The sequence below is a fragment of the Sus scrofa genome, unplaced genomic scaffold (assembly GCF_000003025.6).
Source record: "Sus scrofa isolate TJ Tabasco breed Duroc unplaced genomic scaffold, Sscrofa11.1 Contig2662, whole genome shotgun sequence".
Taxonomy (NCBI): Eukaryota; Metazoa; Chordata; class Mammalia; order Artiodactyla; family Suidae; genus Sus; species Sus scrofa.
This window is the reverse complement of record NW_018085145.1, coordinates 25,003-49,869: the sequence shown is the minus strand read 5'-3', so window position 1 is coordinate 49,869 and position 24,867 is coordinate 25,003. Positions and strand designations below refer to the sequence as shown.

The window sequence follows — 24,867 nt, the reverse complement described above, 5'->3', positions numbered from 1 at the left end:
GCCTCCTCGGAGGTCAAGTTCAGTGTTGCCAGTGAGTGTGGTTAGTCAGAGATGCGCTCAGATCCCGCGTTGATGGCTGTGTGCCCTATAAAGAAGCGCGAAAAAAGAAAAAAGAAAAAGAAAGAAAGAAAGAAAGGCATACTATTATACGTACTATTAGCCAATATAGTGTTATTTTATTTATGGGTAAGTAAATTCTTTTCTTCTCCTTTTTTTTGTTGTTGTTCTTAGGCTGCGCCGCCCACATGTGGAAGTTCCCAGGCAAGGGTCAGATCAGAGCTACAGCGGCTGGCCTATGTCACAGCCATAGCACGTGGATCCGAGCATCTGCAGCCTACACCCACAGCTCACGGCAATGCCCGATCCGGACCCCCTGAGCGAGGCCAGGAATGGAACCTGCATCCTCAGGGAAACTAGCTGGATTGGCTCCTCTGCGCCCAAACGGGAACTCCTAAAAGTATTCTTTTAAAGGCGGCACACCTGCCCAGGGTGGACGGAGCTGTCCCACTCCCGCAGGTCTGCGAGTTTCCAGTTGCCCAGGTAGGCCCAAGCAAGACGCAGGAAGCATCTTGGTTCCTTCCTCCTCATGCCTGAGGAGTGTCCTCGGGAGGCTCCTGAAAAGTGGGACAGGTGGGGACATGGATAATGGCCTGTGCCGGGCCAGGCTTCTCCGGGGGACCATGAAGAGGGCTGTATAAAGTGGCTGCCTGCTGTCCCCCTTTACCCAGTGGAGACTGGGCCCCTGGCCCGCACCTTGAAGTTCTGTGCGGCGGGAATAGCTCCATGGAGGATAGGAGGGCCTCCCATGCAGGTGTAAGACATCTTCCGTTCCCAGGGCGGAGAGGGAGGGGCAGCTGGGAAAATCTGGTTTACCTTCTCCCAGAAGGTCAGCAGGTTGGGTGGAGGGCGGGACCGGAAGCCAGGTCGCTCAGCCCTGGCCCTGCTCCTTGTCTTGACCACTTTGCTTTGATGCCTGGAAGCCCGGGCTCTGGGACTGGCCTGAGGACGCGGGGCCACACACGGCTGAGGCTGTGCTTTGTCCGACTGGGGCCTTTTAAGTGCAGAGCGTGGTGGGAAAGGATGTCTGTCAGAACCAGACCGGTAGGGAAGCTGGAGGGGCACTGGGAAAGGCGGAGCCCAGGCTGGGGGCCAGGTGGTGACAACACTCTTTCAGGCCTAGCCTCCGCAGGACCATTGCTCTCTGTGGGTTGGAAGCTGCCACTGGGAGAGTGCCCAGGGCCTAGCCTGATCATCTCAGGGCACAGCCACTGTGGCTGCAGATCCTCCCACTCCTGACCCATTCCTACTCGTGCCTTAACACTCTGTCTGAGTCTCTCTCTCTCTCCCCCCTCTCTCTCTTTTTTGTAAGATCGTCATCCACCTGTATCTTAAGAATATTTTTAAATGGTTTTTTTCCCGTCGTGGCTGGTTTACAGGGTTTTGTCAGTTTTCTACAGTACGGCAAAGAGACCCAGTCCACATACGTATATACATTCTTTGTCTCATGTCATCCCCCATCATGCTCCACCATGAGTGACTAGATACAGGTCCCAGGGCTACACAGCAGGATCTCCATGCTTATTCATTGCAAAGGCAATAGGTTGCATCCATTGACCCCCAATTCCCAGTCCATCCCACTCCCTTCCCCCTCTTCCTGTGCAGCCACAAGCATGTTCTCCAAGTCCATGAGTGTCTTTCCTGAGGAAAGGTTCATTTGTGCTGAAGATTAGAGTCCAGATATAAGTGATATCATGTGGTACTGTCTTTCTCTTTCTGACTTACCTCATCTAGCATGAGAGTCTCTAGTTGCTTCCGTGTTGCTGCAAATGGCCTGATTTCGTTCTTTTTTATGGCTCAGTAGTATTCCATTGTGTACATATACCACGTCTTCTTAATCCACTCATCTGTCGATGGACCTTTAGGTTGTTTCCATGTCTTGGCTAGTGTGAGCAGCGCTGCAGTGAACATACGGGTGCATGTGTCTTTTTCGAGGAAAAGTTTGTCCGGACGCATGTGCAAGAGTGGGATTGCTGGATGATGTGGTGGTTCTGCGGAAAGTTTTCGGGGGGCACCGCCATACTGTTGTCCACAGTGGCTGTACCAAGGTACATTCCCACCAACAGTGTGGGAGGGTTCCCTCTTCTCCACACCCTCTCCAGCATTTGTTATTTGTGGATTTATTAATGACGGCCATTCCGACTGGTGGAGGTGTGGTACCTCATGGGAGTTTTGATGTGCATTTCTCTAATAATCCGAGATGGGGAGCATCTTTTCCTGTGCCTGTTGGGCATCTGTAAGTCTTCTTTGGAGAAATGTCTGTTCAGGTCTTTTGCCCATTTTTCAGTTGGGTTGTTGGCTTTTTTTGCTGTCGCGTTGTATAAGTTGCTTGCATAGTTTAGAGAGGAAGCCCTTGTCCGTTGCACCGTTTGAAACTCCTTTCTCCCATTCTGTACGTGGTCTTTTTGTTTCTCTCTCTCTCTTTTTTTAATGGTTTCCTTTGCTGTGCCAAAGGGTGTCAGTTTGATTAGGTCGCATAGGTTTATTTTTGCTTTTATTTCTGTTGCCTTGGGAGACTGACCTAAGAAAACGTTTGTAAGGTAGATGTCAGAGAATGTTTGCCTTTGTTCCCTCCTAGGAGTTTGATGGTGTCTTGCTTTATGTTTAAGTCTTTAAGCCATGTGGCGTTTATTTTCGTGCGTGGTGTGAGGGTGTGTTCCAGTTTCACTTATTTACACGCGACTGTCCAGTTTTCCCAGCACCACTGGCTGAAAAGACTGTCTTTTCCCCCTTTTGATATTCTTGCCGCCTTTGGCAAAGACTAATTGACGGTAGGTGTCTGGGTTCTCGATTCTGTTCCACTGGTCTGTATGTCTGTTTTCGTACTGGTACCACACTCTCTTGATTGCTGTGGCTCTGCAATATTGCCCAAAGTCCGGGAGAGTGATGCCTCCTGCTTGGTTTTTGTTCCTCAGCATTGCTTTGGCAATTCTGGGTCTTTTGTGGTTCCATATAAGTATTTGGATTGTTTGTTCTAGTTCTGTGAACAATGTCATGGGGAATTGGATAGGGATTCCATTGAATCTGTAGAGTGCTTTGGCTGGTGTGGCCATTATACGATATGCATTTTTCCAGCCCAGGAGCATGGACTATCCTTCCATTTCTTGGCATCCTCTTTAATTTCCTTGATTGAGGTGTTACAGGTCTCAGCAGATAAGACTTTCATCTCCGCGGTCAGGTTTATTCCCAGGTACTTAATGTTTTTGGGTGTGATTGTAAAAGGTGTTGTATTTTTGTATTCCTTCTCTAATATTGCATTGTTAGTATACAGAAATGCAACTGATTTCTCTCTCTCTCTTTCTCTCTTTCCTTCCTTCCTTCCTGTCTTTCTGTCTTTCTGTCTTTCTATCTTTTGCTTTTTAGGGCCCCACCCTCGGCATATGGAGGTTCCCAGGCTAGGGGTCTAATTGGACCTACACCACACAGCTCACAGCAACACCAGCGCCTTAACCCACTGAGTGAAGCCAGACATCGAACCCGAAACCTCATGGTTCCTCGTCGGATTCCTCTCCGCTGGGCCGTGACGGGACCTCCTGATTTCTGTGAGTGTTAACCTTGTATCCTGCTCCTTTGCTGACTTCATGGATCCGTTTGAGGAGTTGTTGTGTGGAGTCCTTAGGGTTTTCTGGGTATGGTATCATGTCATCTGCACACAGTGACAATTTTACCACTTCTCTTCCAATCTGGATCCTTTTTATGTCTTTTGTTTGTCTGATTGCTGTGGTTAGGACTTCCAATACTCCGGTGAACAGTGGTGAACAGTGGTGAGGCTGGGTATCCTTGTCTTGTTCCAGATGTTAGTGGGAAGGCTTTCAGCTTTTCTCCATTGAGTACTGTATTTGCTGTGGGTGTGTCATCAATGGCTTTGATTACGTTAAGGTATGTTCCCTCCACACCCACTTTGTCAGAGTGTGTATCACGAGTGGATGTTGGACTTTGTCACACGCTTTTTCTGCATCTATTGAGATGATCACGTGGTTTTGACTTTTCTTTTGTTAATGTGGTGGTCGATGTTGACCGATTTGCGTTGTGTTGAAGCATCCTTGTGAACCTGGGATGAATCCCACTTCGTCGTGGTGTGTGTGGTCTTTTTCACATAGTGCTGGGTTCGGTCACGCTTCTCTGTCTCCTGAAGCAAGAACCGGGCTAAGGGAACAGGGGGATAAGGAGCCTCTTCCCAGGTGTCCATCTACCGGCTTGAGCTCCTGCTCCCCTCACGGCCTTCTCAGCTGCGCCTGAGGCCATTTGAGTTGGTTTCACGCTCACTGGCTGCCGAGGGTCCCCCAGAGCAGAGTCTTTGCAAGGGAGTCACAGCTGGTGAGAGGCAAAGCGAGGATTCAAACTCACCCTGCCCGACTCCAGAATGCCTGGGGGCAGCTCATTCTGGGTGATCATCACCACTCCTGTTTAGGGAGCTTCGCTTATGGGCCAGCCGGTTCCACGTTCTTTCCCTCGGTTGACTCCTTTATCAGACCTTGTCCTTGAACAGTCTCCTCTCCCCATGGGGGGATGGGGAAGGGAAGCTCAGTCCTAAGGTTTGGGAAATTCAAAGGTGCAGAGGCAGGAAAGCCCAAGGAGCATTTCAGGCTTACCAGGTACTCAGTAAGCGTGGGTATTGCTAATTGCTTTCTACTGTAACCACCTCCTTTTCCTCCTTTGACTTGGGAAAGGCTACAGCTTGACCAAGAGGCCCCTGGGGCAATACCTGGACTGTGAAGCCAGGTTGTTCAGAAGCCCACCTCGCCTTCCTTCTCCAAGGCTCAGTCAGCACCAGTCATCCTGGCTGCCACTTCCCATGTGCCCTGGGCAAGTCCCCGGGGCCTAGAGCCCAGCTGAGTCCAAAGAGCTACTCCAGGCCTCACAGTCACAATGCCATTCCTCTGGAGAACTGTACAAGAATTTGCCTTGGCCCGTTCGCTCTCCCAGCTGTGCTGTCTCTGCCCCCGACACTGGCCACCCGAGCCCAGTGTCTTCACCAGAGCAGTGACCAGGAGTCTTTTGGGGTCAAATCAGAAGAGAAGACCTGAGGCTGTGGGAGCCAAGACGAGGGGGCACCTTGTGTGGCTGGAGGTCAGGGAAGGCTTCCTCGGGTGGAAGGGCAGGGCAAGCCGAGGGATCAGGTGCAGAGCCATTGGGACAGGAGCAGGAGGACACAGAGGCTTGAGTGGCCGGGGTGTCTGTGACAGCAGTGTGTAGGGTTTGAGAGCTGGAAGTGGGGACAAAGGTGAGATTCGAGAATGCAGGCCCCAGTGCCAGGCAGGGGTGTGTGGGCTCAAGGCAGGGGCTGAAATGGCCACGTCAGTGGCCTGAAGGAGCCCCTAGAATTGGTGTGGAGGGTGGACCGTGGTCCCGGGAGAGACAGGAACCCAGGGAAGGTGGAGTCTGGAGTGTGTGGGCACGCGAGAGGGAGACGGTGGTGGTAGGGGCAGGGCAGAGGCGGTGGGGAGGTCAGAGGGAGTGTCCTCAGGAGGAAGAAGTGGGCGCAGGTGGGGTCTCCCCAGGCTTTCAGCTCAGGGCTCCTGGGTTGGCGCCCAGCCAACAGCCGCCAGACAGCAGAGTGTGGACAGCCGGGGGTGTTCATGGGAGTCCTGAACTCAGAGACACAGACCAGGGATGTGTGTCCACGATAACGGGTATCTTGAGAAGGGATGTCCCAGGAATGTGTCTTAGGACTGGGAGGAGAAGCAGCCCCCCCTGCACCTGAGTGAGCTCTGTGTGTTAAGAGGAGGGTCCTTGGGCAGACAGAACAGGAGTCACACGGGAGGCAGGAGGTGACTCAGTGGGCCGGCATCGGGGGAGGATACTGCAGGGGGCGGTTTCAGGAGGACAGAGCATCCCCAGTGCCCGTGGAGACAGACAATGCCTGACAGAATCTTCTGGACTCATGATGGTGGCCAGGCTGCTGTGGCCCTGAGTGTGAGACAGAGCAAGAGGTCTCACTGTTTGAGATGATCCTTCCTAAGGCGGGGTGAGGGAGAAAAGGTCAATGGGCCCCGTCTCAGGAAAGCTGGGGATGTGAGCGTTTTCAGATGAGGAAGGTAGAAGAGAATCTAGGAGAGGGGACACATGGAGCGGAGCCCCTGACTTGCTGAGGACTGGGTCAGGAAACAGGAAGATGTGGGGCTAACGGCCGAGGCTCGGGCGGGGCGAGCAAGCAAGATGCCAGATGCGGTAGGGTCCTCTTATCTGCGCATCAGACATTACTGAGTGTCTACTGAGTACCAAGCATTGTAGGGAGCTGGAGACTGAGTGCTGACTACACTCCTGGACCCTGATTCCTGAAGATGCCATAGTGGGGAGAAGGCGGGGGAGTGAGACTGTGCCTGTCCCTCCCTCACCCAAGGACTCAACCCGCCTGAGCAACCCTGCCTGTGACACTGCCCGTGGGGCCCAGGAGAGGCCAGGACACTGTCAGGGCGATGGAGAAACCACTTCTTCACCTTGCACAGGCGCCCATCCTTCCCCACTGCCCAGCAATCCCCTGAGGCAAGAGCCAGGGCTGAGGCAAGTCCAGCCAGCATCCTGGGAGGCAGCCAGGGATGGGGCCGCTCAGGAAGTCCCAGACCCAGGCTGGGCATAAAGGAGGGTCCCGCAGGCTGGGAGGAGGCTCACCTGGGCACCATGGAGACCCAGAGGGCCAGCCTGTGCCTGGGGCGCTGGTCACTGTGGCTTCTGCTGCTGGGACTCGTGGTGCCCTCGGCCAGCGCCCAGGCCCTCAGCTACAGGGAGGCCGTGCTTCGTGCTGTGGATCGCCTCAACGAGCAGTCCTCGGAAGCTAATCTCTACCGCCTCCTGGAGCTGGACCAGCCGCCCAAGGCCGTGAGTCGGGCAGGGGCTCAGGAGGGGCTGGGGGGCGGGGGCTGTCCCCCACCCGCCCCGGGGCTCCCTGTCCCTCCCCCTGCTCAGGCTGTCCCTCCTGCCAGGAAGGCACTTGTCCCTCTAAGGGGGACCCCCTCTGCCAGGAAACCTTCCCAGAGCTGGGTGCCCTGCCCGCGTGAGAGCTTCCCGCCTTAGCCTCTGGGCTGTGGGCTCAGGGCCCTGCACAGCCTGTGAGGCAGGAGCGGGCTCTGTCCCCTCCCCTGTGCACCCAGCACCAAGCCCAGGGCCAGGCTCCCAGCAGGGGCTGCAGAGGCTGCTGTCTAGGTGGGGGGCGGGGAGGGGGTGACAGATCCGAGGGGGAAGCCTGAGCCCGAGTCCCATCTCCCCACTTTGATCCTTGACCAGGACGAGGACCCGGGCACACCAAAACCTGTGAGCTTCACGGTGAAGGAGACTGTGTGTCCCAGGCCGACCCGGTGGCCCCCGGAGCTGTGTGACTTCAAGGAGAACGGGGTGAGGCTGGGGGCTGGGGGCGCTGGCGGATGCTTCCCAAGGAGCTGAACAGGAGAGCCTTCTGGGGAAGATGTCCAGGCCCTGGGGTGAGGCTGGGAGCTCATGGATGGAGGAGGGGGGGGTCCCAGTTTGACCTTGAGTCTCCCCTTCCAGCGGGTGAAACAGTGTGTGGGGACAGTCACCCTGGATCAGATCAAGGACCCGCTCGACATCACCTGCAATGAGGTGAGTGGCCCCTTATTGGTGTCAAGTTGCTAATGGGTTGGTGTGGGGAACTCCTTGGGAGTGTTACCCGCTGCCCCATCCAGGGCGTGGAAAGGCCCTCGACCCCGGCCCTTCCCTCACCTCGGCCCCAGGGCTCCAGGTCTGGCTCTGTCATCCTTAGGGCCGCGGTTCCCTCAATGGGGTCCCCCCCTCGTATTTGTCAGAAAGGCACATTTCAGGCCCCACCCCGACCCTCTGAATCACACTCTTGGGTGGAGCCCAGCCTTGTCTCTTCTCCCAAGATCCCAGCGGGTTCTTCCTGTGCTGTCGGCTGAGAGGCAGTGACCGGACTAATGGACTTGCAGGCCCTGCTCCTGGCCAGCTTTGCGGGGCTGGGTTTGGGACCCTGGCAAGGCCCCAGCCATCTCTGGGCCTGAGTCCACTTATGTGTCTGTGGGGGATTCCACCACGTGCTCCAAAGGTCACAGCCAGAGGTGGACCAGGGCCCCAAGCCTCTTACTGTTTCCCCATTCAGGGATTTTTCTAGTCTGGAGGGAGGGTTCTTGTCTTGACCCTTGGCCAGACCCCACCCGAAACCTGTTTCTCTTGGTCACAGGTTCAAGGTGTCAGGGGAGGTCGCCTGTGCTATTGTAGGCGTAGGTTCTGCGTCTGTGTCGGACGAGGATGACGGTTGCGACGGCAGGCTTTCCCTCCCCCAATTTTCCCGGGGCCAGGTTTCCGTCCCCCAATTTTTCCGCCTCCACCTTTCCGGCCCGCACCATTCGGTCCACCAAGGTTCCCTGGTAGACGGTGAAGGATTTGCAGGCAACTCACCCAGAAGGCCTTTCGGTACATTAAAATCCCAGCAAGGAGACCTAAGCATCTGCTTTGCCCAGGCCCGCATCTGTCAAATAAATTCTTGTGAAACCAACTTCCTCCAGGCTTCAATTTCATTGTCTCCTGTCTTCCCACTTCCTGACCCTGAGTCCTTAACTCTGGGAGAACTCGTGTGTGTGTGTGTGTGTGTGTGTGTGTGTGGTGTGTGTGTGTGGTGCTGTAACCACAGAGATGGGTGAGGCCACTGTTCCTTCTAGGATGGCTTGGAGGGAAGGCAGCAGGGAGTTTGAAAAGGGCTCTGGGGCGGCCCTGGGGCCCTTCCCATCACCAAGGTAAAACCCGAGTCTCTGGGGTTGTCATAGTAACAACACCAGCAAAGGGTGCCTGGGCCCCAAGTCGTCCGCTCATGACTGCCTCCTTCTGCCCCTCTTCCTTCCTTCCTTCCTTCCCTTCATCTTCTTTTATTACAATTGTTCTTAGAAAGACATACGCTTGGAGTTCTGGTTGTGGCTCAGCAGAATCAAACCCGTCTCCTATGAGGATGTGGCCTTGCTCAGTGGGTTAAGGATCTGGCATCGCTGTGCCAGTGGCAAAGGCCGGCCGCTATAGCTCCCATTTGACCTCTAGCCTGGGAACTTCCATATGCTACAAGTGCGGCCCTAAGAAGGAACCAAAAAAAAGAAGACATCATGCTCTTTATGAAAAGTTCATAAACAATCCTAGGACAGCTGAAGCCCTTTTGACCACACGACTCTAAGCCCTACTCACCCCCATCACAAATAACCTCCGTTCATCAACTTGGTGTGTATCTGTTCTGATCTCTTTTTTCGGCCATGCCCACCCGGCGTGGAAGTTCTTGGACCAGGGACTGAACGTGTACCACAGCAGTTACCTGAGCTGCTGCAATGACAACACTGTGGATCCTTCACCTGCTGTGCCACAAGAGAACTCCCTGCTCTGATCTTTCTAGATATTTATATGCATTTATGAACGTGAAGAAATACGGTGTCTTGTTTTATATTGATTGACGCTTTCCATATGGAATCAAACTGCATGAGTTACTCTGCAATTTGCCCTTTCCCCTCAATATTAAATGTGAAATTTTCCTACGCATAAAAGTTCTAGGTGAAATATTAAATGTATACCAATAAGGTGCACTCATCGGAAGTGTACAGCTTGCTGAGATTTTGCTGTATAAACACAGTTGTGTAACCAGCACTCAGGAACCTCCCTGCCCCTTTTCCGCTTGCAACCCCTTCCACATAACCATGACCCTGACTTTGAACTCCTTAGATTAGCATTGCTAGATCTTGAAATTTACAGGTGATACAAGTAGAACCTAAATATTCCTTTTGGCCAGTTTCTCCATATAGCATGATATTTGTGAGCATCATGTGTGTTATGGTATGGTTACACCTGTTCACCTGAAAATCGTAGGTGGACTTCCCTACGTTGTAGGGCAGTGGAAGCAAAGCCGACGGGTATCCATGAGGATGCAGGTTTGATCCTTGGCCTCCCTCGGTAGGTCAAGAATTCAGTGTTGCCAGTGAGCTGTGGTGTAGGTCAGAGATGCGGCTCAGATCCCGCGTTGCTATGGCTGTGGTGCAGGCCAGTGGCGGTAGCTCCAATTCCACCCCTAGCCTGGTAACTTCCAGAGGCTGAGGGTGTGGCCCTAAAAGCAAAAAAGAAAAAAGAAAAAGAAAGAAAGAAAGAAAAGGCAGTACTATTATACTGTACTACTATAGCCCAATATAGTTGTTATTTTATTTATGGTGGATAAGTAAAATTCTTCTTCTTCTTCTTTTTTGTTGTTGTTCTTAGGGCTGCGCCGCCCACATGTGGAAGTTCCCAGGCAAGGGGTCAGATCAGAGCTACAGCGGCTGGCCTATGTCACAGCCATAGCAACGTGGGATCCGAGGCGATCTGCAGCCTACACCCACAGCTCACGGCAATGCCCGATCCTGGACACCCTGAGCGAGGCCAGGAATGGAACCTGCATCCTCAGGGAAACTAGCTGGATTTGGCTCCTCTGCGCCCAAACGGGAACTCCTAAAAGTATTCTTTTTAAAGGCGGCACACCTGCCCATGGGGTGGACGGAGCTGTCCCACTCCCGCAGGTCTGCGAGGTTTCCAGTTGCCCAGGTAGGCCCAAGCAAGACGCAGGAAGCATCTTGGTTCCTTCCTCCTCATGGCCTGAGGGAGTGTCCTGCGGGAGGCTCCTGAAAAGTGGGACAGGGTGGGGGACATGGATAATGGCCTGTGCCGGGCCAGGCTTCTCCGGGGGACCATGAAGAGGGGCTGTATAAAGTGGCTGCCTGCTGTCCCCCTTTACCCAGTGGAGACTGGGCCCCTGGCCCGCACCTTGAAGTTCTGTGCGGCGGGAATAGCTCCATGGAGGATAGGAGGGCCTCCCATGCAGGTGTAAGACATCTTCCGTTTCCCAGGGCGGGAGAGGGAGGGGCAGCTGGGGAAAATCTGGTTTACCTTCTCCCAGAAGGTCAGCAGGTTGGGTGGAGGGCGGGACCGGAAGCCAGGTCGCTCAGCCCTGGCCCTGCTCCTTGTCTTGACCACTTTGCTTTGATGCCTGGAAGCCCGGGGCTCTGGGACTGGCCTGAGGACGCGGGGCCACACACGGCTGAGGCTGTGCTTTGTCCGACTGGGGCCTTTTAAGTGCAGAGCGTGGTGGGAAAGGATGTCTGTCAGAACCAGACCGGTAGGGAAGCTGGAGGGGCACTGGGAAAGGCGGAGCCCAGGCTGGGGGCCAGGTGGTGACAACACTCTTTCAGGCCTAGCCTCCGCAGGACCATTGCTCTCTGTGGGTTAGAAGCTGCCACTGGGAGAGTGCCCAGGGCCTAGCCTGATCATCTCAGGGCACAGCCACTGTGGCTGCAGATCCTCCCACTCCTGACCCATTCCTTACTCGTGCCTTAACACTCTGTCTGAGTCTCTCTCTCTCTCCCTCCCTCTCTCTCTTTTTTGTAAGATCGTCATCCACCTGTATTCTTAAAAATATTTTTTAAATGGTTTTTTCCCGTCGTAGCTGGTTTACAGGGTTTTGTCAGTTTTCTACAGTACGGCAAAGAGACCCAGTCCCACATACGTATATACATTCTTTGTCTCATGTCATCCCCCTTCATGCTCCACCATGAGTGACTAGATACAGGTCCCAGGGCTACACAGCAGGATCTCCATGCTTATTCATTGCAAAGGCAATAGGTTGCATCCATTGACCCCCAATTCCCAGTCCATCCCACTCCCTTCCCCCTCCTCCTGTGCAGCCACAAGCATGTTCTCCAAGTCCATGAGTGTCTTTCCTGCGGAAAGGTTCATTTGTGCTGAAGATTAGAGTCCAGATATAAGTGATATCATGTGGTACTGTCTTTCTCTTTCTTTTTTTTTTTTTTTTTTTTTTTTTGTCTTTTGTCTTTTTGTTGTTGTTGTTGCTATTTCTTGGGCCGCTCCCGCGGCATATGGAGGTTCCCAGGCTAGGGGTTGAATCGGAGCTGTAGCCACCGGCCTACGCCAGAGCCACAGCAACTCGGAATCCGAGCCGCGTCTGCAACCTACACCACAGCTCACGGCAACGCCGGATCGTTAACCCACTGAGCGAGGGCAGGGACCGAACCCGCAACCTCATGGTTCCTAGTCGGATTCGTTAACCACTGCGCCACGACGGGAACTCCCTGTCTTTCTCTTTCTGACTTACCTCATCTAGCATGAGAGTCTCTAGTTGCTTCCGTGTTGCTGCAAATGGCCTGATTTCGTTCTTTTTTATGGCTCAGTAGTATTCCATTGTGTACATATACCACGTCTTCTTAATCCACTCATCTGTCGATGGACCTTTAGGTTGTTTCCATGTCTTGGCTAGTGTGAGTAGCGCTGCAGTGAACATACGGGTGCATGTGTCTTTTTCGAGGAAAAGTTTGTCCGGACGCATGTGCAAGAGTGGGATTGCTGGATGATGTGGTGGTTCTGCGGTAAGTTTTCGGGGGCACCGCCATACTGTTGTCCACAGTGGCTGTACCAAGGTACATTCCCACCAACAGTGTGGGAGGGTTCCCTCTTCTGCACACCCTCTCCAGCATTTGTTATTTGTGGATTTGTTAATGACGGCCATTCCGACTGGTGGGAGGTGTGGTACCTCATGGGAGTTTTGATGTGCATTTCTCTAATAATCCGAGATGGGGAGCATCTTTTCCTGTGCCTGTTGGGCATCTGTAAGTCTTCTTTGGAGAAATGTCTGTTCAGGTCTTTTGCCCATTTTTCAGTTGGGTTGTTGGCTTTTTTTGCTGTCGCGTTGTATAAGTTGCTTGCATAGTTTAGAGAGGAAGCCCTTGTCCGTTGCACCGTTTGAAACTCCTTTCTCCCATTCTGTACGTGGTCTTTTTGTTTCTCTCTCTCTCTTTTTTTAATGGTTTCCTTTGCTGTGCCAAAGGGTGTCAGTTTGATTAGGTCGCATAGGTTTATTTTTGCTTTTATTTCTGTTGCCTTGGGAGACTGACCTAAGAAAACGTTTGTAAGGTAGATGTCAGAGAATGTTTGCCTTTGTTCCCTCCTAGGAGTTTGATGGTGTCTTGCTTTATGTTTAAGTCTTTAAGCCATGTGGCGTTTATTTTCGTGCGTGGTGTGAGGGTGTGTTCCAGTTTCACTTATTTACACGCGACTGTCCAGTTTTCCCAGCACCACTGGCTGAAAAGACTGTCTTTTCCCCCTTTTGATATTCTTGCCGCCTTTGGCAAAGACTAATTGACGGTAGGTGTCTGGGTTCTCGATTCTGTTCCACTGGTCTGTATGTCTGTTTTCGTACTGGTACCACACTCTCTTGATTGCTGTGGCTCTGCAATATTGCCCAAAGTCCGGGAGAGTGATGCCTCCTGCTTGGTTTTTGTTCCTCAGCATTGCTTTGGCAATTCTGGGTCTTTTGTGGTTCCATATAAGTATTTGGATTGTTTGTTCTAGTTCTGTGAACAATGTCATGGGGAATTGGATAGGGATTCCATTGAATCTGTAGAGTGCTTTGGCTGGTGTGGCCATTATACGATATGCATTTTTCCAGCCCAGGAGCATGGACTATCCTTCCATTTCTTGGCATCCTCTTTAATTTCCTTGATTGAGGTGTTACAGGTCTCAGCAGATAAGACTTTCATCTCCGCGGTCAGGTTTATTCCCAGGTACTTAATGTTTTTGGGTGTGATTGTAAAAGGTGTTGTATTTTTGTATTCCTTCTCTAATATTGCATTGTTAGTATACAGAAATGCAACTGATTTCTCTCTCTCTCTTTCTCTCTTTCCTTCCTTCCTTCCTGTCTTTCTGTCTTTCTGTCTTTCTATCTTTTGCTTTTTAGGGCCCCACCCTCGGCATATGGAGGTTCCCAGGCTAGGGGTCTAATTGGACCTACACCACACAGCTCACAGCAACACCAGCGCCTTAACCCACTGAGTGAAGCCAGACATCGAACCCGAAACCTCATGGTTCCTCGTCGGATTCCTCTCCGCTGGGCCGTGACGGGACCTCCTGATTTCTGTGAGTGTTAACCTTGTATCCTGCTCCTTTGCTGACTTCATGGATCCGTTTGAGGAGTTGTTGTGTGGAGTCCTTAGGGTTTTCTGGGTATGGTATCATGTCATCTGCACACAGTGACAATTTTACCACTTCTCTTCCAATCTGGATCCTTTTTATGTCTTTTGTTTGTCTGATTGCTGTGGTTAGGACTTCCAATACTCCGGTGAACAGTGGTGAACAGTGGTGAGGCTGGGTATCCTTGTCTTGTTCCAGATGTTAGTGGGAAGGCTTTCAGCTTTTCTCCATTGAGTACTGTATTTGCTGTGGGTGTGTCATCAATGGCTTTGATTACGTTAAGGTATGTTCCCTCCACACCCACTTTGTCAGAGTGTGTATCACGAGTGGATGTTGGACTTTGTCACACGCTTTTTCTGCATCTATTGAGATGATCACGTGGTTTTTGACTTTTCTTTTGTTAATGTGGTGGTCGATGTTGACCGATTTGCGTTGTGTTGAAGCATCCTTGTGAACCTGGGATGAATCCCACTTCGTCGTGGTGTGTGTGGTCTTTTTCACATAGTGCTGGGTTCGGTCACGCTTCTCTGTCTCCTGAAGCAAGAACCGGGCTAAGGGAACAGGGGGATAAGGAGCCTCTTCCCAGGTGTCCATCTACCGGCTTGAGCTCCTGCTCCCCTCACGGCCTTCTCAGCTGCGCCTGAGGCCATTTGAGTTGGTTTCACGCTCACTGGCTGCCGAGGGTCCCCAGAGCAGAGTCTTTGCAAGGGAGTCACAGCTGGTGAGAGGCAAAGCGAGGATTCAAACTCACCCTGCCCGACTCCAGAATGCCTGGGGGCAGCTCATTCTGGGTGATCATCACCACTCCTGTTTAGGGAGCTTCGCTTATGGGCCAGCCGGTTCCACGTTCTTTCCCTCGGTTGACTCCTTTATCAGACCTTGTCCTTGAACAGTCTCCTCTCCCCATGGGGGGATGGGGAAGGGAAGCTCAGTCCTAAGGTTTGGGAAATTCAAAGGTGCAGAGGCAGGAAAGCCCAAGGAGCATTTCAGGCTTACCAGGTACTCAGTAAGCGTGGGTATTGCTAATTGCTTTCTACTGTAACCACCTCCTTTTCCTCCTTTGACTTGGGAAAGGCTACAGCTTGACCAAGAGGCCCCTGGGGCAATACCTGGACTGTGAAGCCAGGTTGTTCAGAAGCCCACCTCGCCTTCCTTCTCCAAGGCTCAGTCAGCACCAGTCATCCTGGCTGCCACTTCCCATGTGCCCTGGGCAAGTCCCCGGGGCCTAGAGCCCAGCTGAGTCCAAAGAGCTACTCCAGGCCTCACAGTCACAATGCCATTCCTCTGGAGAACTGTACAAGAATTTGCCTTGGCCCGTTCGCTCTCCCAGCTGTGCTGTCTCTGCCCCCGACACTGGCCACCCGAGCCCAGTGTCTTCACCAGAGCAGTGACCAGGAGTCTTTTGGGGTCAAATCAGAAGAGAAGACCTGAGGCTGTGGGAGCCAAGACGAGGGGGCACCTTGTGTGGCTGGAGGTCAGGGAAGGCTTCCTCGGGTGGAAGGGCAGGGCAAGCCGAGGGATCAGGTGCAGAGCCATTGGGACAGGAGCAGGAGGACACAGAGGCTTGAGTGGCCGGGGTGTCTGTGACAGCAGTGTGTAGGGTTTGAGAGCTGGAAGTGGGGACAAAGGTGAGATTCGAGAATGCAGGCCCCAGTGCCAGGCAGGGGTGTGTGGGCTCAAGGCAGGGGCTGAAATGGCCACGTCAGTGGCCTGAAGGAGCCCCTAGAATTGGTGTGGAGGGTGGACCGTGGTCCCGGGAGAGACAGGAACCCAGGGAAGGTGGAGTCTGGAGTGTGTGGGCACGCGAGAGGGAGACGGTGGTGGTAGGGGCAGGGCAGAGGCGGTGGGGAGGTCAGAGGGAGTGTCCTCAGGAGGAAGAAGTGGGCGCAGGTGGGGTCTCCCCAGGCTTTCAGCTCAGGGCTCCTGGGTTGGCGCCCAGCCAACAGCCGCCAGACAGCAGAGTGTGGACAGCCGGGGGTGTTCATGGGAGTCCTGAACTCAGAGACACAGACCAGGGATGTGTGTCCACGATAACGGGTATCTTGAGAAGGGATGTCCCCAGGAATGTGTCTTAGGACTGGGAGGAGAAGCAGCCCCCCCTGCACCTGAGTGAGCTCTGTGTGTTAAGAGGAGGGTCCTTGGGCAGACAGAACAGGAGTCACACGGGAGGCAGGAGGTGACTCAGTGGGCCGGCATCGGGGGAGGATACTGCAGGGGGCGGTTTCAGGAGGACAGAGCATCCCCAGTGCCCGTGGAGACAGACAATGCCTGACAGAATCTTCTGGACTCATGATGGTGGCCAGGCTGCTGTGGCCCTGAGTGTGAGACAGAGCAAGAGGTCTCACTGTTTGAGATGATCCTTCCTAAGGCGGGGTGAGGGAGAAAAGGTCAATGGGCCCCGTCTCAGGAAAGCTGGGGATGTGAGCGTTTTCAGATGAGGAAGGTAGAAGAGAATCTAGGAGAGGGGACACATGGAGCGGAGCCCCTGACTTGCTGAGGACTGGGTCAGGAAACAGGAAGATGTGGGGCTAACGGCCGAGGCTCGGGCGGGGCGAGCAAGCAAGATGCCAGATGCGGTAGGGTCCTCTTATCTGCGCATCAGACATTACTGAGTGTCTACTGAGTACCAAGCATTGTAGGGAGCTGGAGACTGAGTGCTGACTACACTCCTGGACCCTGATTCCTGAAGATGCCATAGTGGGGAGAAGGCGGGGGAGTGAGACTGTGCCTGTCCCTCCCTCACCCAAGGACTCAACCCGCCTGAGCAACCCTGCCTGTGACACTGCCCGTGGGGCCCAGGAGAGGCCAGGACACTGTCAGGGCGATGGAGAAACCACTTCTTCACCTTGCACAGGCGCCCATCCTTCCCCACTGCCCAGCAATCCCCTGAGGCAAGAGCCAGGGCTGAGGCAAGTCCAGCCAGCATCCTGGGAGGCAGCCAGGGATGGGGCCGCTCAGGAAGTCCCAGACCCAGGCTGGGCATAAAGGAGGGTCCCGCAGGCTGGGAGGAGGCTCACCTGGGCACCATGGAGACCCAGAGGGCCAGCCTGTGCCTGGGGCGCTGGTCACTGTGGCTTCTGCTGCTGGGACTCGTGGTGCCCTCGGCCAGCGCCCAGGCCCTCAGCTACAGGGAGGCCGTGCTTCGTGCTGTGGATCGCCTCAACGAGCAGTCCTCGGAAGCTAATCTCTACCGCCTCCTGGAGCTGGACCAGCCGCCCAAGGCCGTGAGTCGGGCAGGGGCTCAGGAGGGGCTGGGGGGCGGGGGCTGTCCCCCACCCGCCCCGGGGCTCCCTGTCCCTCCCCCTGCTCAGGCTGTCCCTCCTGCCAGGAAGGCACTTGTCCCTCTAAGGGGGACCCCCTCTGCCAGGAAACCTTCCCAGAGCTGGGTGCCCTGCCCGCGTGAGAGCTTCCCGCCTTAGCCTCTGGGCTGTGGGCTCAGGGCCCTGCACAGCCTGTGAGGCAGGAGCGGGCTCTGTCCCCTCCCCTGTGCACCCAGCACCAAGCCCAGGGCCAGGCTCCCAGCAGGGGCTGCAGAGGCTGCTGTCTAGGTGGGGGGCGGGGAGGGGGTGACAGATCCGAGGGGGAAGCCTGAGCCCGAGTCCCATCTCCCCACTTTGATCCTTGACCAGGACGAGGACCCGGGCACCCCAAAACCTGTGAGCTTCACGGTGAAGGAGACTGTGTGTCCCAGGCCGACCCGGCGGCCCCCGGAGCTGTGTGACTTCAAGGAGAACGGGGTGAGGCTGGGGGCTGGGGGCGCTGGCGGATGCTTCCCAAGGAGCTGAACAGGAGAGCCTTCTGGGGAAGATGTCCAGGCCCTGGGGTGAGGCTGGGAGCTCATGGATGGAGGAGGGGGGGGTCCCAGTTTGACCTTGAGTCTCCCCTTCCAGCGGGTGAAACAGTGTGTGGGGACAGTCACCCTGGATCAGATCAAGGACCCGCTCGACATCACCTGCAATGAGGTGAGTGGCCCCTTATTGGTGTCAAGTTGCTAATGGGTTGGTGTGGGGAACTCCTTGGGAGTGTTACCCGCTGCCCCATCCAGGGCGTGGAAAGGCCCTCCTACCCCGGCCCTTCCCTCACCTCGGCCCCAGGGCTCCAGGTCTGGCTCTGTCATCCTTAGGGCCGCGGTTCCCTCAATGGGGTCCCCCCCTCGTATTTGTCAGAAAGGCACATTTCAGGCCCCACCCCGACCCTCTGAATCACACTCTTGGGTGGAGCCCAGCCTTGTCTCTTCTCCCAAGATCCCAGCGGGTTCTTCCTGTGCTGTCGGCTGAGAGGCAGTGACCGGACTAATGGACTTGCAGGCCCTGCTCCTGGCCAGCTTTGCGGGGCTGGGTTTGGGACCCTGGCAAGGCCCCAGCCATCTCTGGGCCTGAGTCCACTTATGTGTCTGTGGGGGATTCCACCACGTGCTCCAAAGGTCACAGCCAGAGGTGGACCAGGGCCCCAAGCCTCTTACTGTTTCCCCATTCAGGGATTTTTCTAGTCTGGAGGGAGGGTTCTTGTCTTGACCCTTGGCCAGACCCCACCCGAAACCTGTTTCTCTTGGTCACAGGTTCAAGGTGTCAGGGGAGGTCGCCTGTGCTATTGTAGGCGTAGGTTCTGCGTCTGTGTCGGACGAGGATGACGGTTGCGACGGCAGGCTTTCCCTCCCCCAATTTTCCCGGGGCCAGGTTTCCGTCCCCCAATTTTTCCGCCTCCACCTTTCCGGCCCGCACCATTCGGTCCACCAAGGTTCCCTGGTAGACGGTGAAGGATTTGCAGGCAACTCACCCAGAAGGCCTTTCGGTACATTAAAATCCCAGCAAGGAGACCTAAGCATCTGCTTTGCCCAGGCCCGCATCTGTCAAATAAATTCTTGTGAAACCAACTTCCTCCAGGCTTCAATTTCATTGTCTCCTGTCTTCCCACTTCCTGACCCTGAGTCCTTAACTCTGGGAGAACTCGTGTGTGTGTGTGTGTGTGTGTGTGTGTGTGGTGTGTGTGTGTGGTGCTGTAACCACAGAGATGGGTGAGGCCACTGTTCCTTCTAGGATGGCTTGGAGGGAAGGCAGCAGGGAGTTTGAAAAGGGCTCTGGGGCGGCCCTGGGGCCCTTCCCATCACCAAGGTAAAACCCGAGTCTCTGGGGTTGTCATAGTAACAACACCAGCAAAGGGTGCCTGGGCCCCAAGTCGTCCGCTCATGACTGCCTCCTTCTGCCCCTCTTCCTTCCTTCCTTCCTTCCCTTCATCTTCTTTTATTACAATTGTTCTTAGAAAGACATACGCTTGGAGTTCTGGTTGTGGCTCAGCAGAATCAAACCCGTCTCCTATGAGGATGTGGCCTTGCTCAGTGGGTTAAGGATCTGGCATCGCTGTGCCAGTGGCAAAGGCCGGCCGCTATAGCTCCCATTTGACCTCTAGCCTGGGAACTTCCATATGCTACAAGTGCGGCCCTAAGAAGGAACCAAAAAAAAAGAAGACATCATGCTCTTTATGAAAAGTTCATAAACAATCCTAGGACAGCTGAAGCCCTTTTGACCACACGACTCTAAGCCCTACTCACCCCCATCACAAATAACCTCCGTTCATCAACTTGGTGTGTATCTGTTCTGATCTCTTTTTTCGGCCATGCCCACCCGGCGTGGAAGTTCTTGGACCAGGGACTGAACGTGTACCACAGCAGTTACCTGAGCTGCTGCAATGACAACACTGTGGATCCTTCACCTGCTGTGCCACAAGAGAACTCCCTGCTCTGATCTTTCTAGATATTTATATGCATTTATGAACGTGAAGAAATACGGTGTCTTGTTTTATATTGATTGACGCTTTCCATATGGAATCAAACTGCATGAGTTACTCTGCAATTTGCCCTTTCCCCTCAATATTAAATGTGAAATTTTCCTACGCATAAAAGTTCTAGGTGAAATATTAAATGTATACCAATAAGGTGCACTCATCGGAAGTGTACAGCTTGCTGAGATTTTGCTGTATAAACACAGTTGTGTAACCAGCACTCAGGAACCTCCCTGCCCCTTTTCCGCTTGCAACCCCTTCCACATAACCATGACCCTGACTTTGAACTCCTTAGATTAGCATTGCTAGATCTTGAAATTTACAGGTGATACAAGTAGAACCTAAATATTCCTTTTGGCCAGTTTCTCCATATAGCATGATATTTGTGAGCATCATGTGTGTTATGGTATGGTTACACCTGTTCACCTGAAAATCGTAGGTGGACTTCCCTACGTTGTAGGGCAGTGGAAGCAAAGCCGACGGGTATCCATGAGGATGCAGGTTTGATCCTTGGCCTCCCTCGGTAGGTCAAGAATTCAGTGTTGCCAGTGAGCTGTGGTGTAGGTCAGAGATGCGGCTCAGATCCCGCGTTGCTATGGCTGTGGTGCAGGCCAGTGGCGGTAGCTCCAATTCCACCCCTAGCCTGGTAACTTCCAGAGGCTGAGGGTGTGGCCCTAAAAGCAAAAAAGAAAAAAGAAAAAGAAAGAAAGAAAGAAAAGGCAGTACTATTATACTGTACTACTATAGCCCAATATAGTTGTTATTTTATTTATGGTGGATAAGTAAAATTCTTCTTCTTCTTCTTTTTTTGTTGTTGTTCTTAGGGCTGCGCCGCCCACATGTGGAAGTTCCCAGGCAAGGGGTCAGATCAGAGCTACAGCGGCTGGCCTATGTCACAGCCATAGCAACGTGGGATCCGAGGCGATCTGCAGCCTACACCCACAGCTCACGGCAATGCCCGATCCTGGACACCCTGAGCGAGGCCAGGAATGGAACCTGCATCCTCAGGGAAACTAGCTGGATTTGGCTCCTCTGCGCCCAAACGGGAACTCCTAAAAGTATTCTTTTTAAAGGCGGCACACCTGCCCATGGGGTGGACGGAGCTGTCCCACTCCCGCAGGTCTGCGAGGTTTCCAGTTGCCCAGGTAGGCCCAAGCAAGACGCAGGAAGCATCTTGGTTCCTTCCTCCTCATGGCCTGAGGGAGTGTCCTGCGGGAGGCTCCTGAAAAGTGGGACAGGGTGGGGGACATGGATAATGGCCTGTGCCGGGCCAGGCTTCTCCGGGGGACCATGAAGAGGGGCTGTATAAAGTGGCTGCCTGCTGTCCCCCTTTACCCAGTGGAGACTGGGCCCCTGGCCCGCACCTTGAAGTTCTGTGCGGCGGGAATAGCTCCATGGAGGATAGGAGGGCCTCCCATGCAGGTGTAAGACATCTTCCGTTTCCCAGGGCGGGAGAGGGAGGGGCAGCTGGGGAAAATCTGGTTTACCTTCTCCCAGAAGGTCAGCAGGTTGGGTGGAGGGCGGGACCGGAAGCCAGGTCGCTCAGCCCTGGCCCTGCTCCTTGTCTTGACCACTTTGCTTTGATGCCTGGAAGCCCGGGGCTCTGGGACTGGCCTGAGGACGTGGGGCCACACACGGCTGAGGCTGTGCTTTGTCCGACTGGGGCCTTTTAAGTGCAGAGCGTGGTGGGAAAGGATGTCTGTCAGAACCAGACCGGTAGGGAAGCTGGAGGGGCACTGGGAAAGGCGGAGCCCAGGCTGGGGGCCAGGTGGTGACAACACTCTTTCAGGCCTAGCCTCCGCAGGACCATTGCTCTCTGTGGGTTAGAAGCTGCCACTGGGAGAGTGCCCAGGGCCTAGCCTGATCATCTCAGGGCACAGCCACTGTGGCTGCAGATCCTCCCACTCCTGACCCCATTCCTTACTCGTGCCTTAACACTCTGTCTGAGTCTCTCTCTCTCTCCCTCCCTCTCTCTCTTTTTTGTAAGATCGTCATCCACCTGTATTCTTAAAATATTTTTTAAATGGTTTTTTCCCGTCGTAGCTGGTTTACAGGGTTTTGTCAGTTTTCTACAGTACGGCAAAGAGACCCAGTCCCACATACGTATATACATTCTTTGTCTCATGTCATCCCCCTTCATGCTCCACCATGAGTGACTAGATACAGGTCCCAGGGCTACACAGCAGGATCTCCATGCTTATTCATTGCAAAGGCAATAGGTTGCATCCATTGACCCCCAATTCCCAGTCCATCCCACTCCCTTCCCCCTCCTCCTGTGCAGCCACAAGCATGTTCTCCAAGTCCATGAGTGTCTTTCCTGCGGAAAGGTTCATTTGTGCTGAAGATTAGAGTCCAGATATAAGTGATATCATGTGGTACTGTCTTTCTCTTTCTGACTTACCTCATCTAGCATGAGAGTCTCTAGTTGCTTCCGTGTTGCTGCAAATGGCCTGATTTCGTTCTTTTTTATGGCTCAGTAGTATTCCATTGTGTACATATACCACGTCTTCTTAATCCACTCATCTGTCGATGGACCTTTAGGTTGTTTCCATGTCTTGGCTAGTGTGAGTAGCGCTGCAGTGAACATACGGGTGCATGTGTCTTTTTCGAGGAAAAGTTTGTCCGGACGCATGTGCAAGAGTGGGATTGCTGGATGATGTGGTGGTTCTGCGGTAAGTTTTCGGGGGCACCGCCATACTGTTGTCCACAGTGGCTGTACCAAGGTACATTCCCACCAACAGTGTGGGAGGGTTCCCTCTTCTGCACACCCTCTCCAGCATTTGTTATTTGTGGATTTGTTAATGACGGCCATTCCGACTGGTGGGAGGTGTGGTACCTCATGGGAGTTTTGATGTGCATTTCTCTAATAATCCGAGATGGGGAGCATCTTTTCCTGTGCCTGTTGGGCATCTGTAAGTCTTCTTTGGAGAAATGTCTGTTCAGGTCTTTTGCCCATTTTTCAGTTGGGTTGTTGGCTTTTTTTGCTGTCGCGTTGTATAAGTTGCTTGCATAGTTTAGAGAGGAAGCCCTTGTCCGTTGCACCGTTTGAAACTCCTTTCTCCCATTCTGTACGTGGTCTTTTTGTTTCTCTCTCTCTCTTTTTTTAATGGTTTCCTTTGCTGTGCCAAAGGGTGTCAGTTTGATTAGGTCGCATAGGTTTATTTTTGCTTTTATTTCTGTTGCCTTGGGAGACTGACCTAAGAAAACGTTTGTAAGGTAGATGTCAGAGAATGTTTGCCTTTGTTCCCTCCTAGGAGTTTGATGGTGTCTTGCTTTATGTTTAAGTCTTTAAGCCATGTGGCGTTTATTTTCGTGCGTGGTGTGAGGGTGTGTTCCAGTTTCACTTATTTACACGCGACTGTCCAGTTTTCCCAGCACCACTGGCTGAAAAGACTGTCTTTTCCCCCTTTTGATATTCTTGCCGCCTTTGGCAAAGACTAATTGACGGTAGGTGTCTGGGTTCTCGATTCTGTTCCACTGGTCTGTATGTCTGTTTTCGTACTGGTACCACACTCTCTTGATTGCTGTGGCTCTGCAATATTGCCCAAAGTCCGGGAGAGTGATGCCTCCTGCTTGGTTTTTGTTCCTCAGCATTGCTTTGGCAATTCTGGGTCTTTTGTGGTTCCATATAAGTATTTGGATTGTTTGTTCTAGTTCTGTGAACAATGTCATGGGGAATTGGATAGGGATTCCATTGAATCTGTAGAGTGCTTTGGCTGGTGTGGCCATTATACGATATGCATTTTTCCAGCCCAGGAGCATGGACTATCCTTCCATTTCTTGGCATCCTCTTTAATTTCCTTGATTGAGGTGTTACAGGTCTCAGCAGATAAGACTTTCATCTCCGCGGTCAGGTTTATTCCCAGGTACTTAATGTTTTTGGGTGTGATTGTAAAAGGTGTTGTATTTTTGTATTCCTTCTCTAATATTGCATTGTTAGTATACAGAAATGCAACTGATTTCTCTCTCTCTCTTTCTCTCTTTCCTTCCTTCCTTCCTGTCTTTCTGTCTTTCTGTCTTTCTATCTTTTGCTTTTTAGGGCCCCACCCTCGGCATATGGAGGTTCCCAGGCTAGGGGTCTAATTGGACCTACACCACACAGCTCACAGCAACACCAGCGCCTTAACCCACTGAGTGAAGCCAGACATCGAACCCGAAACCTCATGGTTCCTCGTCGGATTCCTCTCCGCTGGGCCGTGACGGGACCTCCTGATTTCTGTGAGTGTTAACCTTGTATCCTGCTCCTTTGCTGACTTCATGGATCCGTTTGAGGAGTTGTTGTGTGGAGTCCTTAGGGTTTTCTGGGTATGGTATCATGTCATCTGCACACAGTGACAATTTTACCACTTCTCTTCCAATCTGGATCCTTTTTATGTCTTTTGTTTGTCTGATTGCTGTGGTTAGGACTTCCAATACTCCGGTGAACAGTGGTGAACAGTGGTGAGGCTGGGTATCCTTGTCTTGTTCCAGATGTTAGTGGGAAGGCTTTCAGCTTTTCTCCATTGAGTACTGTATTTGCTGTGGGTGTGTCATCAATGGCTTTGATTACGTTAAGGTATGTTCCCTCCACACCCACTTTGTCAGAGTGTGTATCACGAGTGGATGTTGGACTTTGTCACACGCTTTTTCTGCATCTATTGAGATGATCACGTGGTTTTTGACTTTTCTTTTGTTAATGTGGTGGTCGATGTTGACCGATTTGCGTTGTGTTGAAGCATCCTTGTGAACCTGGGATGAATCCCACTTCGTCGTGGTGTGTGTGGTCTTTTTCACATAGTGCTGGGTTCGGTCACGCTTCTCTGTCTCCTGAAGCAAGAACCGGGCTAAGGGAACAGGGGGATAAGGAGCCTCTTCCCAGGTGTCCATCTACCGGCTTGAGCTCCTGCTCCCCTCACGGCCTTCTCAGCTGCGCCTGAGGCCATTTGAGTTGGTTTCACGCTCACTGGCTGCCGAGGGTCCCCCAGAGCAGAGTCTTTGCAAGGGAGTCACAGCTGGTGAGAGGCAAAGCGAGGATTCAAACTCACCCTGCCCGACTCCAGAATGCCTGGGGGCAGCTCATTCTGGGTGATCATCACCACTCCT

At 53.2% G+C, this 24,867-nt stretch overlaps 2 protein-coding genes across 2 annotated transcripts; both read left to right on the top strand.

The window, feature by feature from the left end:
• Positions 1 to 5,896: 5,896 nt before the first annotated feature.
• On the top strand, positions 5,897 to 8,524 carry LOC110258651 (protegrin-1-like). The gene is made up of 4 exons (XM_021081944.1): positions 5,897 to 6,876; positions 7,282 to 7,389; positions 7,543 to 7,614; positions 8,210 to 8,524. Exons 1-4 carry the CDS (start codon positions 6,679 to 6,681, stop codon positions 8,279 to 8,281), a joined length of 450 nt encoding a protein of 149 aa, XP_020937603.1. The 5' UTR covers positions 5,897 to 6,678; the 3' UTR covers positions 8,282 to 8,524.
• A 7,759-nt stretch (positions 8,525 to 16,283) lies between these two features.
• Positions 16,284 to 18,880, top strand: LOC110258648 (protegrin-1). Its single transcript, XM_021081940.1, has 4 exons — positions 16,284 to 17,231; positions 17,637 to 17,744; positions 17,898 to 17,969; positions 18,566 to 18,880. The coding sequence occupies exons 1-4, from the start codon at positions 17,034 to 17,036 to the stop codon at positions 18,635 to 18,637; spliced, it is 450 nt and encodes a 149-aa protein (XP_020937599.1). The 5' UTR covers positions 16,284 to 17,033; the 3' UTR covers positions 18,638 to 18,880.
• The last annotated feature ends 5,987 nt before the right edge of the window (positions 18,881 to 24,867 follow it).